The 16,128-nt window shown below is 37.1% G+C and overlaps 3 protein-coding genes and 1 long non-coding RNA gene across 10 annotated transcripts; 2 read left to right on the plus strand and 2 right to left on the minus strand.

The window, feature by feature from the left end:
• The first annotated feature begins 6,238 nt into the window (after positions 1–6,238).
• LOC139772275 (uncharacterized) lies at positions 6,239–9,477 on the plus strand. Of its 4 annotated transcripts, none has more exons than XR_011718098.1 (6): positions 6,239–6,253; positions 6,339–6,373; positions 6,560–6,818; positions 6,895–7,096; positions 7,160–7,548; positions 8,215–9,477. It is a non-coding gene; the product is annotated as an uncharacterized lncRNA (long non-coding RNA). The 4 variants fall into 4 exon arrangements; XR_011718099.1 differs by having other exon boundaries at positions 6,575–6,818; XR_011718100.1 differs by having other exon boundaries at positions 6,591–6,818.
• Positions 9,032–10,467, minus strand: LOC139772272 (uncharacterized). The gene is made up of 4 exons (XM_071705812.1): positions 10,093–10,467; positions 9,606–9,949; positions 9,426–9,533; positions 9,032–9,283 (listed from the first exon to the last, which is right to left on the minus strand). Exons 2-4 carry the CDS (start codon positions 9,944–9,946, stop codon positions 9,052–9,054), a joined length of 681 nt encoding a protein of 226 aa, XP_071561913.1. The 5' UTR covers positions 9,947–9,949; positions 10,093–10,467; the 3' UTR covers positions 9,032–9,051.
• Positions 10,468–10,752: 285 nt separating this feature from the next.
• LOC139772273 (small ribosomal subunit protein eS10) lies at positions 10,753–12,176 on the plus strand. Of its 3 annotated transcripts, none has more exons than XM_071705813.1 (3): positions 10,753–10,897; positions 11,359–11,503; positions 11,787–12,176. In XM_071705813.1, exons 2-3 carry the CDS (start codon positions 11,360–11,362, stop codon positions 12,120–12,122), a joined length of 480 nt encoding a protein of 159 aa, XP_071561914.1. In that variant the 5' UTR covers positions 10,753–10,897; position 11,359; the 3' UTR covers positions 12,123–12,176. The 3 variants fall into 3 exon arrangements, with proteins under 3 accessions (XP_071561914.1, XP_071561915.1, XP_071561916.1); XM_071705814.1 differs by having other exon boundaries at positions 10,856–10,992; XM_071705815.1 differs by lacking the exon at positions 10,753–10,897 and adding an exon at positions 10,979–10,997.
• A 4-nt stretch (positions 12,177–12,180) lies between these two features.
• On the minus strand, positions 12,181–14,917 carry Bc10 (BLCAP apoptosis inducing factor bc10). Of its 2 annotated transcripts, none has more exons than XM_071705817.1 (2): positions 14,715–14,917; positions 12,181–14,559 (listed from the first exon to the last, which is right to left on the minus strand). In XM_071705817.1, the coding sequence occupies exon 2, from the start codon at positions 14,465–14,467 to the stop codon at positions 14,225–14,227; it is 243 nt and encodes an 80-aa protein (XP_071561918.1). In that variant the 5' UTR covers positions 14,468–14,559; positions 14,715–14,917; the 3' UTR covers positions 12,181–14,224. The 2 variants fall into 2 exon arrangements, with proteins under 2 accessions (XP_071561918.1, XP_071561917.1); XM_071705816.1 differs by having other exon boundaries at positions 14,647–14,916.
• Between the last annotated feature and the right edge of the window lie 1,211 nt (positions 14,918–16,128).

Below are 16,128 nucleotides of genomic sequence, written 5' to 3' on the forward strand. Positions count from 1 at the left end.
GACATTATCGACATCGAGGAAGTTCGTCTGTCACTGCAGGATCCCCTTAAGGTGCGATTTCACGATGACGCTCGACGCTGGATTCGAGCGTCAAATCTGGTCACGTGATAGATTCAGAGGGACGCGAAATATAACCTAACCACTGGATTGGCTGAATTCGAGCGTCGAGTGTCAAAGCTAAACACAGTTTAGCTTTTTGGCGCTGTTTGACGCTCGAATCCAGCGTCGAGCGTCATCGTGAAATCGCACCTTAAGGGGATGCTAAAGCCGTTCAAATTACCGACAAAAACAGTCAAAGCTCCTATTTTGAAACGGCTTTACAGATCGCAAAATCCTTTTACAGGAGTAAAGTAGAGGTACTAATGAAGGGTGGGATTGTCAAATAATTAGTAATAATTGAAAAAATTTTTAAAATGCTGTCACCTCATAACCTTATTTTCTAATATAAACAGTTGTATACGTAATATGTACGAAATTAAACTTTCCCACCCTTCAGAAGACGTGCACAAACAATAACGTACCTTTAAAATTGAGATTGAAAGCCTAGAATAAAAATGGGAGCTTTGAAACGATCGTGTATATTTTTCACAAAAATATTCACGCAGAGCAGCAATCATGTCACAGCAGTAGTTCACGGATCTTGCGAGAGACGGCGCGATGGCGCACGCAGCTGTGGGCAGTTTCGGGGTTGGCTACATTGTCTGATTCCTACACAGCAATCGAACCAGGACAGATATATGATACAGATATCTCGTTAGGCATTTTTACATTTTTTTCAATTATTACTAATTATTTTACAATCCCACCCTTTATTAGTACCTAAACTTTACTCCTGTAAAAGGATTTTGCGATCTATGAAGCCGTTTCAAAGAACGAGCTTTGAAAGATATGTGGTACAGATATCTCGTTAGGCATTTTTACATTTTTTTCAATTATTACTAATTATTTTACAATCCCACCCTTCATTAGTACCTAAACTTTACTCCTGTAAAAGGATTTTGCGATCTATGAAGCCGTTTCAAAGAACGAGCTTTGAAAGATATGTGGTACAGATATCTCGTTAGGCATTTTTACATTTTTTCCAATTATCACTACTTTTTTTATATTCCCACTCTTCATTAGTATCTATACTTTACTCCTGTAAAAGGATTTTGCGATCTATAAAGCCGTTTCAAAGAACGAGCTTTGGCAGATATGTCGTAACAGATGCCTCGTTAGACAAGAACAGATATTTCTCGTATTATTGGCCGCGTTCAGCAGACACAACTGTTGAGTTCGTCTTATAACACTCTGCGTTGATTGGTTGGTTCTAAAAGTAAGAGCCAATCACGTTCGATTGCTACTCAGCGGCTTGGTCTGTTGAACGCGCCCATTCCTTTCTCTCCTATGTATGTAATTTACATGCACCCATTTATTCCTCTCTCTCTCTCTCTGTCTCTCTCTCTTTCTCTCTCTCCCTCTCTACATCCCTGTCCCTCTCTCTCTTAGTATACTGGATAGCGTATTAGTATGGTAAAATCAGGATTTTTTGGAAGTGGTGTTAGGATTCCAGGGTATATTTGAAGAAAGAAAAACGGTAATGTTATTTAGGACAAGAAACTGTATTTATTATTTCGTTGATAAAATGTTGGGAAATATAAACGAAAATACATGTATAAATGAAATATATTATTTTTTTCATTGTTACTGTCGAAAGTAAATAATATTACATAAAACCAGTAATGCAATTGAACATAGATATACATACACACGCACACGCATACGCAATCGCACATATATACATACGCATACGCACATACATATTATTTTTATTATTTTTTCTGTGGGCCCCAGGCCCCGTCCACGATGACGATATCACGGACATGAGACGTCTCCAGGATCATGCTCCGATTACTTTGTACTAACAATAAGAATAATTCTGCATAAACTTTTTTTACTTTGTGCCTTTATATGTATTTTTCAAGCAAAGTGCATTTGCAGAATTTATGCGATGGAAGATGTATACACACACACACACACACACACACACACGTGTGTGTGTGTTTATATATGTATACATATATCTTCCATCGCGTAAATTCTGCAAATGAACTTTGCTTGAAAAATACATATGATATAAAGGCACAAAAGAAATTTATGCAGAATTATTCTTAGTACAAAGTAATCGGAGCACGATTCTGGAGACGTCCCGTGTCCGCGATATTATCATCGTGGACGAGGCTCCGGGCCCAGAGAAAAAATAATCGTACTAACGATAGACCCCCGATATTGTCGTACAAAATGTATGTCTACCTATCCCACTATCCCTAGCTTCTTCTCCTCTGTATATTATAATGAAAAAAACGTATCCAACTGAAAAAGGCCCGTTTAGCGACATAGGAAGCCGATGCCAGTCTCACGCGAAAAGCGAACGTCGAATTTATAACACAATGGCTGCGTTCGGGAACACCGCGCTATTAGCGCTATTGCATCATTCTATCTTTCTGCGGGGTCCACTTGACGCTACAAATGCTTCGAAGCATTCCTCTTCTCTTTTCTTTCAATGAAGAAAGAAGGAGAAGAAGAACGCTCCAAAGTATTTGTAGCGTCAAGTGGACCGCAGCCTTTATCGTTCATCAGGTGTAAAACAAGGATAAAATAAGCAAATAGCACTAATAGTGTCTTCCCGAACGCACCCAATAAATTAGTATTTAGCATCTCGAATTTCTATCAAGAAACGAGACAGGTCATTTTTTTGTTTTCTAACCGAATTTCACTAATATCTAAACGTCAGAAACGCACGTGGTCCGAGTTAGCACAGTCCGACAGATTTCTTCCTATAGGCGGCATAGTTGCCAAAATATATTTCATGCGTGAAAAGAAAATTAATCTGCAAAAATCAAATAATATTATAAGCGCGAAAAAATATACACGAAGAATTTATTTTGAGAATCAGAAAGATTAAAAAAACGCGACAAAGTTTTTTCCCTCCGGATGAAATTCCAACGTGCGCTTCTAAGGTCAACGCGCATCCTTTGCTAAACGAATAAATTCATACACATTTTCCTGCCAGATTTTTATTGACGTGATGCAGACGGGTGTACAACTGAGCCTCAATAAAACGCGAGTAATCGTAAATCAATTATGCGAAAGATATTAGATCTTATATTCGTCAATAAAGTTATAAAATCCGCAAACAATGCGAAAATTTGCGCATAGTCCCTCGTGATCAAATATAAATGCATCGCGTCGCTTCGCTAATGATCGGATAAACACTCTCGAAAACGCAACAAAATATTTGCTCCACGAAATAAGCTCGCACAAATCGCATCTGACAAAACTGAAATTTAACAATTATATATAAAATCAAAAGCTATAAATTAGTTTTTTGTTTTGAACAAGAGAAGTTGAGACACGTAGCGATAAAATTGAATGAATTCTCAACACGATAAAAATAAGTTTAATAATTTTCTTCTACGGTTTTCGTTTCCTTTTTAAGAAATAAAGATGTTAAAAAAAATCAATACAAAGTAATATGTTACAAAAGTTTCTCTTGGTGTAAATTTTCAAAAGGAGGAAAGCAAGTTTGAAAGAATAATATGATAAATCAACATTCTCTGAATACATATTAGAAACCATTTTTTTTTATATACAATTTCTTTTATATTATCTGGTACATCTTTTTTCTAATTAGACTGATTGCTAATATATCTTTTAATATGCATAAAAAAATATATTTAAATTCTTAGTGCTTCTGCATGATAGTGCAATAATTTCAGATTTTTTGCCATCACCTATTACTTCAGACTATCAATCTTACTGAAAAGGAACCTGCGTAGATTTAAACAAATAATGGAGAATTATGAATAATATGAGGTTTCCAACGCTGAGCTTTTTATGTAAACTCTTTCAAAGGATCTATCCATTCTTGATGGGGTAAAATAATAACTTCTATAACAAATGCAATAAATATTAAATTTATAGTATTGATTTATCTAATTAATTTTATTCTGTCTTTATATAGAAAAATATATACACTCAGTCTTAGCATCAGAGTAGAGGGTAACGCAGCTGATGAACAGTATAGATATAATAACAAACTGAATAAAAATCTTATTAATATCATTATGTTATAATAATTAAAATTTTTATTCAGTTTGTTATCTATACTGTTCATCAGCTGCCGTTACCCTCTACTCTGATGCTAAGACTGAGGTATATTTTTCTATATAAAGACAGAATAAAATTAGTTATATAAATCAATACTATAAATTTAATATTTATTGCATTTGTTATAGAAGTTATTATTTTACCCCATCAAGAATGGATAGATCCTTTGAAAGAGTTTTACATCATTCATTTACATTACAAGAAAAAAATTATTAGACGTGCAAGAGATGCAGTAAATTGCCAAGTCTAATAAATACCCGCGTCAATACATACTATGTATACTAATTCACATTCTCAATTATGCTACTGTTATTATTTGTCATCAGACAATTATAAACATACACATAATAATTAGATACATATTATATATATATACGCACATGTGTGCATAAGAATATATGTAATTTATAAAAAGCGGGTGCTTATTAGCCTTGATACGTTACTGCCTTCTGCTACGGACGGCCAGAAAGCATTTTCAGGTTCAGGCCGTATTGCTAAGAATCCATAGACGCGGCAACGCCGCGCGGCGTTGCCGCGTCTATAGCATATGTCTCTCTACCACCGTGCGTGTGAGCAATTCAGTGGTGTGTGTACATGTACGGAGTTTCGCGTTGTCACCACCAGTGGTCACCACCTTACGTGGTGGCGTTTTCGCGTCGGAGTTCGGCCTTTGCTTTAGTTGACATTACCGACGTCGAGGAAGTTCGGCCTTAGCTTTAGCATCCCCTTAAGGGGATCCTGGAGTGACAGCGACAAGGCATAATCGGTCTAAGCAATATCTTTGAATTGGCTGAACAGAATGGAAAATCCTTTTACACGATTAAAGTACGCACAAAAATGTAGAGGGCTGTACATGATTTTTTCTGATAAACTAAAAAAAATTTTATTTTTATAAATATTGTCTTCACCTGACGACAATATTTGCTTTATACAAAAATTCTGCAGTTTTTCTATAGAAAATAGTGATGCAGCCCTCTACAAAAAACTGTCAGGAATAATATCGTGCAATTAGAAGTAAGATTTGAAGCCTAAAAAAAAAGATATTACTTAGACCAGTGGAAGATGCAAGGTTAGGTGCTATCCTTGTCTATATCCTTGTCTATACAAGGACAGATATAGTCGGTGAGCACTTCTTTATCGACGCTGATCGAGTTCGCCTGCGGCTCCAGCATCCCCTTAAGGGGATCCTGCAGCCGTATGATTTACCGACATTATCGTTTTTCGATGGATCTTTTAATTGGCTTTATAGAATTGCAAAAATCTTTTACAGAATTAAAGTCCGCACAAAAATCTAGGGTAACAAACTCGATTTTATATCAAAAACACCAAAAAATTAAAAATATTACTTATTTGGGCACATACAGCTGTCACCTGACGACAATATTTGCTTAAAACAAAAATTCTGCAGTTTATACATACATAATGTTTATCATCTGCCCTTGGGAAAACATGTAGGAATAATATCGTGCAAGTAGAAGTAAGATTCAATGCGTACAAAAAAAGATCCATCGAAAAATTATTTTAGTAATGCAAATACGGATGCAGAATGACAAGAAGAGCAGCAACAGTAGTTGCCGGATCTTGCGAGAGATGGCGAGCAATCGAAAAAAGGACAGATGTCATTTCGTTAGACAAAGACAGATATAGGGAAAACTAGAGTTTCTCTAGTAAGAGTTAGGACACCCCGATCTGACTCCTGATTGGTTCCGCCATTAATGGGGAAGACGTTAGTGGGAGTGAGACAAAGCTATAAGTGGGAGTGAGACAAAGACCCATGAAAAGTACGAGTGGGGAGGCTGTCTCTTGCTGTCTCTCTCGATCGTTCGCATAATTCCCTATTAATGGCGGACGGTGTCCTAACTCTTACTAGAGGAACTCTAGGGAAAACAAAACTAGAAATCGGTCCGAGTTTCGGTTTAAGCCAATCAACTTGCAGCTCTTACAGAAAAGCAGCAGTTTCATTGGCTTAAACCGAAACTCGGACCGATTTCTAGTATCGTGTACACAAGGCTTTACTAGAGGAACTCTAGGGAAAACAAAATTAGAAAGGTTGACATTATCGACATCGAGGAAGTTCGCCTGTCACTGCAGGCTCCCCTTAATTGTAAGTATGATTTTCCGGGATAGCAAAGAGGTTCAACGATATCAAAATGTGACTGCACTCCACCTCACGTTTGCTGGTCAAACAGCGATGTTGCAGCAGCGAGAATTGGTGCTCTCAAATGTAAGCCTATTATGTGTGATGAGTACCCTAAGAGCACAGTTGACGGAAAGTCGACGGCAAGTCGACTTTTATAAGTCGACTTCTAGTCGACTTCTAAAAATGGCGGAAAGTCGACTAAAAGTCGACTTCTAAATAGTCGACTTCTAAAAATGGCGGAAAGTCGACTAAAAGTCGACTTCTAAATAGTCGACTTATAAAAAGACGGAAAACAATCAAGCGGCGCGTCATGCATCATCAATATGGCGGCGAATCTCGAGGAGGCTGGAGGACCAGATGAGTGGACCAGAGTTTACGCGAGTGCGAGGAATACGTGCCGCGAGACAGGACACGATACGACGCCAGATAGTTCTTGCAGATATGGCGGATCAAGTCGCGAGAAAGGTTTTGCCCGACGAGGTAAAAGAGGATCAGGATAAGGCCAAGTGGAAACATGCTTACAGGTTAGGTATGGTGTGTTATTAATTATCATCGATAATTAAGACCTATTGAATGCGACCTCTCCATTCTGTATCATCTTTCAGAACACCAGAAATGAAGGAACCTGTGTTCATGCATTCTTCGTGCGTTCTACGGAAAATCAGTCCGGAATAGGTGGTTTATAAAGAGGTGTACGAAACGAATAAGATGTACATGCGAGGTGTCACGGTGATAGAACCCGAATGATTGCCGAAATTCGCCCATGCTATGCCATCTTAGTGAACCATTGGTTGATCCACCGCCAAGGTATTTTTATCACAATTGTTGCTTTATAATGTTTTTCCTACTTATTTATAAAGATATTTATAGATATAATCAATGAACCGGGAAGATCATTTGCCGCGTGTCTGGTACATTCGGAAAGGCCGAATGGGCACTACCATCGATGGATATAGAGCATCCGTGGACGGTGTCAAGTGGTTAGCGTATTTCTTCTTGGAGGGTCAAGTGTGCCCTAAGCTGAAACGATTTGTCCCGTCGCTGCTGACGACACCTGGGAGCATCACCAAGTCATGGGCCAGATAAATCGTTATTCTATCTCCTTTTGATTTCACGTTGATTCATCGAATAGATTACATCAATTCAATACGATTTTTTCAGGTTGATACCACGCACTCAAGCAATAGTACAAACGCTGCAGTCGCAGGGAGTCGTGTCCAAACACAAACTGCTAGAAATCTGGGGTTCGGATAAAAAATGTGAGATTTTAATTTATAAAATAATATTTAGATATTATCATAGACTTCTATACAATACTAGACCGCTGACAGACATCTCGCCCGTGATGCTTGCCGCCATGTTGATTTTAGTCAAGATATGCTATATTACTATTCTATACAAGTGGTTTTATACAAGATTTCTATACAATAGTCTGGCATATACAGAATGTCCAAAAGAAAGGGTTTAATACTACAGGAGTAGTGGTTCGATTTCGGCATCCAAGTACGCTACACGTCGAAGGCATGACTTACAAACTTATTGATAACATGTACCAATATTTAACACAAAAACATTCGCCTGCTTCGTTATGTACTGTAATAACGAATGCAGATAAACGCACATCATGAGCAACTGAACACCCGATAGTGACTTATTGTTAATTCAATATGGCCGCACCCTTCACTAACACTTGCACCTTGCACTCGCATCAGCTTTTCGGCAGTGCGTCCATAGATGTTAGTGGTCCAGTATAAAAGTCTGTGGATATTATATATTTATAATAATATATATATATATATATATATATATATATATATATATATAATATTATATATTTACAACATTATGATAATAATATGATATATATTTATATAGCTAATTTTGCATATTGTTTCGCGATTAACGCTGGAATGTTTTAATTTTAGTTCTGTTATTGTCAGCTTACCAGAAGTGGCTGCCGGAATCCGCGCACGCAGAAGTGGCACAGATATGGCCGCCTTTGTAATTAAGAATAAAACATTAGGATTGTAATTATACAGTTTTTTAGATAATTAAATTATTTTATATATGAAAAAAAGTCGAAATGCATCAGTTTTAGCCCTCCAGCAAGGGGTCGATTGTGTATCTTGAAATAATGAGGTAAAAATTACAAAAGTGAGAAAATTCATTAGCGCATCTACGATTTTATTTATCAAAATCTAATAAAATCTGTTAACTTTTGTTATTTTTACCTCGTTTCAAGATACACAATCGACCTCCAGACGTACGCGGCGGTTTATTTTATCGACTTTAAAAGTTGGCGGGAAGTCGACTTTTCGTCATGACGGGAAGTCGACTTTTCATCATGACGGGAAGTCGACTTTAAGTCGGTGGTTTTTGCGACATTCGCCGACTTCAAGTCGACTTAAAGTCGACTTTCGTCCTTAAAAATGTCGACTTTTCTGCCAAGTCAGTTTCGGTAGAAGTCGACTTAAAGTCGACTTTTTGCTCTTAGGGTAGCGATAGCGATGCATTGCGAATGGATACCACATTGTGCTATGCCATATGATTGTGTATTAATTTTACAGCGTCCCTGGATGGTGTCTTCGGCTTATTTTTAGGATGCAGTATAATCTCTATCATTGAGATATTTTATTTCTTTTGTATTTTTTCTATCGGTAAGTTTTGAAACAGTTGTACGGTAGAAATTCGAGATTAAATTTGAGGGTAATTTGGGTTTCTTATAATGTTCAAAAATGTGTCTACTATAATTAATAATTATTTTAATTGCCATCATTGTTATCCTCTGTACAATTTAAGCTCTCATTGGACTTACATTCTTGCGTTATATTCTCATTATGAATTTTTGGAATACTCGTAGAACTTGTCTTCTTACGTTTTGCCCTCGTATCTGGTTTCATACATATTCTGTGTCCTTTTAAAATTGGCCAGTTATGATTCTCCCTTAGATATTTTGCTGCTATTTGAATATCTTCCATTTTAGCTATCGCGCTTCTACACATAACATAAAACGTATTACATGTACGACACAATCTTGACAAGCATTTTGTATGTGTCTGTGTGGGGGGTGTGTGTGTGTGTGTATTACAGCAATGTTAGAAACTTACTAAACGAGTACTAAATAAATTATACCTACCTAAAGTCCTTGTTGTAAGGTGATAATAAAGTAACACGAGCACACCCAGGAAGGGCACTTCTTATTTCATGTGATTTCGTACCATTTACTATATTTGAGACAAATACCCTGTATAAGTATACGACAGAATATTAATAATCTTGCGAAATAAAGTTACGATTCAAGTAGAAATATTCTCACGTTTGTGTCACTTGGATATCTGGTTTGATCTCGGGTATAAAAATCTTTTTCTTCATCTTCTTGGTTTCTGTTCTAAATGCAAGATCAGAGAGCGGTTGAATAACAACTCGTTTGCTATTGGCCGTTTTACCTCTTGCGATTTTATAGTTCTTGTTTTTTTCCTCCACGGTAGGAAAGACTACGTGACATGATCTACTAGATTGTCGTGATAATTTTACGTGAAAATTACCCACAAATAAGTATTCAACATCTTTTTTATCTTTTATTACGTGGGGAAGACGTACATTTAACGTTCGTTCTCTTCGTTCTTTCAATTGAGACAATTTCCGAAAATTACGCATAACCTAAAAGTGATTACAGTTATTGTCTTATAATTGTAAGAATGTTGGAAATTAAATGCTTCGGAAAAAATTACACGATTGAGATAAAATATAAACGTATGTATATATGTGATATATGACATAATTTGGAATAAGATTACACTTACGATTCTTATATATATATATATATATTTAAGAATAACCTCTTCTTTTACAAAGCGACCTCGAGTCAACCATGGAACATGGAATAGACATACTAAGGGAGCGCGTTATTAGCGCTATTTGCTTATTCTATCCTTGTTTTAAGGTGCGATTTCACGATGACGCTCGACGCTGGATTCAAGCGTCAAATCTGGTCACGTGATAGATTCAGAGGGACGCGAAATATAACCTAACCACTGGATTGGCTGAAATGAGCGTCGATCGTCAAAGCTAAACACAGGCTGTGTTCCGAAATTCACTGTCAGTACCTAAAATTTATAATGTGCGTGACATAAACTATAGATTTGCAGTACTGGCAGTGAATATCGGAACACAGCCACAGTTTAGCTTTTTGACGCTCGAATCCAGCGTCGAGCGTCATCGTGAAATCGCACCTTTATTCAACATCCAGCGTTGACGCTGAATCGTCGTTGATCGTCTCAGTACAATCAAAAATAGGCTTCGAAATACGTAAAATATTAATTATTTTCAAGTAATATCTTTAAGTAATAATATTTTACGAATATATATATATAAATAAAAAATATTATTTCTGAAGATTTTTGCTCACTGAAGATGAGCGTCAAGCCGATCAAGCGTCAACGTGAAAAGGCACCTTAATTTTCGCTCGTCTCTCGTCTCGAATAATTCAAGATATCGCAAATCGATATTGAGACGTAACGCTAATCGATATTGTCCGCGAGCGAAGAGCGAAGAGACTCTTTCCAGTTTCCAGTCTTTCCGAGAAGAGGCGCACGCTAGAGTCATCAAGTGCGTTGAGTTTCCTACGATATCCGTTTTAATCCTGCCTGTTTATAAGAATTACGAAAAAGCGTCAAGTTCATCGAAATCCATAATCTATACGAGTCAAGTATATTTTATTGCATCCAGTTTTCACATATTATTACACGGAATATTTGCGAGTTCATACTATGTACTGTGTACTCATTCATATTTTTCTTCAATCTCAAAAATCTCTATTTCGTCCGTTTTTTTTTTGTAATTCAAGATTATAGCTACGCAGAACGTAACTTTGAAACACGATAACTTTTATGATAAAATATGTATTCGCGCACGATGTTTGTATTTTGTTGTTGCGATACCTACCTAACCTTAAAGAGTGTACCTTCTGATGTTTGTGATGTATTTATAAATTGCCATATAATCCTTGTTATATTATAGTAGAACTATAATACTATATATTAGACTGTTTTCATTATTGTTATTTATAGAATGTTGATGCCAAAGAAGAATCGTGTGGCTATTTACGAGTACCTTTTCAAGGAGGGAGTCATGGTAGCAAAGAAGGATTATCATGCATCAAAACATCCAGAACTAGAAAATATTCCCAATCTTCAAGTCATTAAGGCTATGCAGGTAAAAATTTTTACTGTTTTCTTTACATTATGCATATAAAGTAAAATCCTGTTGCATTATTGTTAGTTTGTAGATTAATGTGGGTTGACGTTTCCAGTATAGGGGCGTTTCGTTACTCGCGTGATGCGCATAATGCGAGTAACGGAACGCGCCCTGTGTGTGTGTGTGTGTGTGTGTGTGTGTGTGTGTGTGTGTGTGTGTGTGTGTGTGTGTGTGTGTGTGTGTGTGTGTGTGTGTGTGTGTGTGTGTATTCATTCACTTATTTACCCATCTATCTTTTTAGTCGCTGAAGTCTAGAGGATATGTAAAGGAACAATTTGCATGGAGACATTTCTATTGGTACCTTACAAACGATGGTATTGAATATCTGCGTGGGTACTTACATCTGCCACCTGAAATTGTGCCCTCCACCCTTAAGAAACAACCGAGATCCGAGACTACGAGACCGAGACCCGCCGCAACTAGAAGCGAAGGCTCGAGACCAACGGAAGATCGTGCGGGATATAGACGAGGACCGGGCGGTCCTCCAGGTGCCGGTGACAAGAAGGCCGACGTTGGTGCCGGTACGGGCGATCTCGAGTTCCGCGGTGGCTTTGGTCGTGGAAAAGCCCTCCAATAATTTTTTTTCTCAAATAAATAAAATCATGAAATAAATGTGTTCTGAAAAACAAGACTGATGATTTTCAAGTTTTTATTTTGACACCCAAGTGCGAATCGCACTTTTATCAATATGTTTGTAACATATGTTATACACTGAAGGAAAAGAAACGAACATTTGGTTGATGGGGGGAGCTTCTTTATTACTCACGATATATATTAAAAACCTGCCCTACACAGCTCTCTTTATATTTATTTCTTTATATAAATTTTCTCAGTTTATATTTTACATGGAAGCAATGATTACAGAGAGTAGTATCTTAGCAAAGTTACAGCACATTTTTAAATAAGACCTGTTTTAATGAACGAATAAACAATTATGTTTAATCGGGACTTTCCAATCAAAGTCATCACAGATTATTTGTGCATATATATCAACAAGTATAGACACAATTTTTGTATAGTTTCAAAGTTCTAGTCAAGCTTTTTCCTCAAATCCGAATAAAAATGTTTCTAAAGTCGTTATAATTATTGCAACTCTGCCAAGGACAAAGTTCTTTGTTTTATGTCAAAGTATTACAATATAAGCTTACATGATAGATGCGGGAAGATAAATTGACCTTCGCATATACGCTTCAAAGACAGATATAAAAGATTTGACTGACATGAGCTTTAATTCAATTTTCATCTATATGTATATGGATAATTTTTGGTTACCATGACTATCGATATTTACAATGGTAACGCTACTTATGCTAAATTAGACATTTATATTAATATTTACGGATAGCAAGTAAATTTACAATATCATAAATTATAGCACAAAACTTGTGTATCATTTAAATCTCTGTTTAAAAAATAAATACAATTTATATTTCTGACAATATAAAATCAGCGATAAGAAGAGACAGATACGAAAGATACACGTTTCACATCGTGTTTTATGCCCTCTCAATCTCAATCTCACCTCAGCCCCACTTTCCATTTCCCTATACTTGAGTAATTTAGTTGGATCAGATTTGACAAGTTATTATTTGAGAAATTTTAGTCTACGCAACACTCACTTGGTAAAAGTTAATGTAATGTTTGTTATTTCGGTTTGTGTCGTTATATGTGCCTGCCGTAAACCAATCGACATTTCCTAGGTATTTACTTCTATAATAGATGAACAAAATTTGCCAGATTTTCAGGTTTCACTAATAAGTAGCATCTTGAACTTTAAGATGCTTTGCTTTTCGTACATCATCGTGTCCATCACTTTGGTACAAACGTATTGTGCAAATACATCTTGTTAAACAGTCAGTTGAAGTATTTAACAAAATTAAAATTATCCATATATTTTGCGCCTAACTTTAATCGAATAATCATTTTACGTATTACTTAAAGCTTAAAGCAAGCGATTTTAAGAAAATAAGTTGCGCTTCTGTGTAATTATCAATGGATGTACATCTCTCCTTTTTAATACATATCGCATAAGGAAGAATCTAAGATCCCATTCGAAAAAGTAATCGTAATTTAGAATCGAGTAGAACAGACACTGGAATAAGAACTGTATCTAGAAACTATATAAAATATAAAAGGAATATCGAATATGCCATTGGCAGCTTCGTAATCTTCAGTTTCCGTTTTATTGTAACAAGGGAGTTTTATTAATATGTAAAATTTAATTTTTTCATATATTAAGGAATACAAGCTGCAATCGCGCTACAATCTGGAAATTTACTTTACTCCAGCCAACAATTGTGACAAAACTCTAGAATCTACATATGAATATCATCAAATACATCGTATCACATTTTTGCTTATTCGGAATTCTGTGATTTCAACTCTATATTGTACGATCTATCGCTTTCTCTCACACCATGAACAAAAAATAATTTCGTATATTATGCTGCAGCATGGAGAAGAGGAAGGGAGGAAAGGATACAAAAAAAGAGAAGGGAAGAGTGGTTAACTCACACACACACACACACACACACACACACACACACACACACACACACACACTCTCTCTCTCTCTCTCTCTCTCTCTCTCTCTCTCTCTCTCTCACTCGCAATGGAAAAAAAAACCGACAAGGGGATAATTCTCTAAATGTTATCGAGTTAAACACAAAATCGGTGATCTTAGCCGTTGTCGCATCTTACTGTGTCGCAATTTGTACTCCAGAGGAGGCAATTGCCTATTCCACTGTAACAGATGAGGAAGACTGCGGCGAGAAATACGAGGCTGCAGATGGTACAGGGCTTGCGCTCCAGAAAGAACCCAATTAGATAAAGTGCCATGAACATGACGTGGGTTTGCAGCAGCGCCGGGTTCACGGGTTTAGGGATGAGCAGCACCGGAATCAGCCACTGTAGGCAGTACATTCTCTCTGGATCGTATGGGATAGTCGGAGTTGCGCTCGTGACGTCTCTCTCTCTCTCTCTCTCACGTCAAACTGTCTCGTCTACGACAGGACCTTCGGGGAGTAACGACAATGACGTTAGTGAGAGTTATTCGATACCTGATAACTTGGACATCCATCGACATAAAAGCCGTTATTAACCTCATTTGGAAGAATCGTCGTTCGCATGCACGAATCAATTTATCGTCATCCCTTAAAATTAAACATACATTTTTCTTCGTCGTTCGTGCACGATCAGCCGATCGCAGCCGATGGACTGTCGACAATGTGACAATTTCGATTTCGCACAATTTCGAAACTACTTTACAAACGCAAACTAAACGCACATGTGACGTCGACGTCTCGCGATCAGCTGGACAGCTGCGGCGCGGCTGCGGCTGCGGCTGCGGTCAGCGCCGTCAGCGGTATGCGCCATGCGGTGTCTACTAGAGTGGTCCAGAGTCCTAAAGCCGTAAAGCCCGTATCAGACTACGGATTGGGATTGAGATTGGATTGAAATTTAATCAATCAGAACAGAGAAAACTGATCTCAAGTTTAGTAAACTTTGCTCTGATTGGTCTAATTTCAATCCAATCTCAATCCCAATCCGTAGTCTGATACGGGCATAATCAGACTACGGATTGGGATTGAGATTGGATTGAAATTTAATCAATCAGAATAAAGAAAACTAACTTCAAGTTTAGTGAACTTTGCTCTAATTGGTCAAATTTCAATCCAATCTCAATCCCAATCCGTAGTCTGATCACGGCTTAAAGCCTGTATCAGACTACGGATTGGGATTGAGATTGGATTGAAATTTGACCAATCAGAGCAAAGTTTACTAAACCTGAGATCAGTTTTCTTTATTCTGATTGATTAAATTTCAATCCAATCTCAATCCCAATCCGTAGTCTGATACGGGCTTAAGGGTCGGCAGGAGACACGGTGGAGACCTCTGTCGGGTTGGGTTAGCTGCGAGTGGCTGCGAGTCCGTATTTTATTTATTATAAATTTTCAAGAGCAAAAATGCAAAATCGGGCTCTGTAGCGGACTGCATTATTATATAAAGAGTATATAAAAAAAAATTCACGAATCTATGTAACTTATTTTATGAGAAATCTTGTTATTACAAATTACGGATTTGTAATAACAAGATTTCTCATAAAATAAGTTACATAAATTCGTGAATTTTTTTTTATATACTCTTTATATAATAATGCAGTCCGCTACAGAGCCCGAATTTGCATTTTTGTTCTTAAAAATTTATAATAAATTAAATAAGGAGTTAAAGTGCAGTTTAACGTGCACTTAGTGCATATAGTGCACCTGAGTGCACTTGAGTTTGCCTGGGTCTCCTGCCGACCCTTAGGCCCAGTTCAACAGTGGCCAGTTAGCTTAACTAGTAGTTAACTCTCACTCTCTGTCTCTTTCTAACCTCAAAGGTTAGAAAGAGAAGGAGAGTGAGAGTTAACTACTAGTTAAGCTAACTGGCCACTGTTGAACTGGGCCTTAAGGTCTGTTTTCTATTGTTGCACTGCTACATGGCTTCCGATAGGTTGAAAATCTGTTGCCTGTGTTATTCCTTATTATTATTGGGCGCGTTCAGTAGACCAAACCGCTGAGTAGCAGTCGAACGTGATTGGC

This window comes from Temnothorax nylanderi, unplaced genomic scaffold (genome assembly GCF_030848795.1).
Source record: "Temnothorax nylanderi isolate EJ_2023f unplaced genomic scaffold, tnyl_v1.0 TNYL_tig0048_pilon, whole genome shotgun sequence".
NCBI classification, from domain to species: domain Eukaryota; kingdom Metazoa; phylum Arthropoda; class Insecta; order Hymenoptera; family Formicidae; genus Temnothorax; species Temnothorax nylanderi.

Bases quoted from the DNA above. Each gene is read 5' to 3' on its own strand.
- LOC139772272 (XM_071705812.1), bottom strand. From the start codon at position 9,946: ATGCGTAATTTTCGGAAATTGTCTCAATTGAAAGAACGAAGAGAACGA. The intron at 9,534-9,605 runs GTGAGAATATTT...ATACTTATACAG, and splicing joins GATATCCAAGTGACACAAAC to GGTATTTGTCTCAAATATAG. The intron at 9,284-9,425 runs GTAGGTATAATT...TGTTATGTGTAG, and splicing joins CCTTACAACAAGGACTTTAG to AAGCGCGATAGCTAAAATGG.
- LOC139772273 (XM_071705813.1), top strand. From the start codon at position 11,360: ATGTTGATGCCAAAGAAGAATCGTGTGGCTATTTACGAGTACCTTTTC. The intron at 11,504-11,786 runs GTAAAAATTTTT...CTATCTTTTTAG, and splicing joins AAGTCATTAAGGCTATGCAG to TCGCTGAAGTCTAGAGGATA.
- Bc10 (XM_071705817.1), bottom strand. From the start codon at position 14,467: ATGTACTGCCTACAGTGGCTGATTCCGGTGCTGCTCATCCCTAAACCC.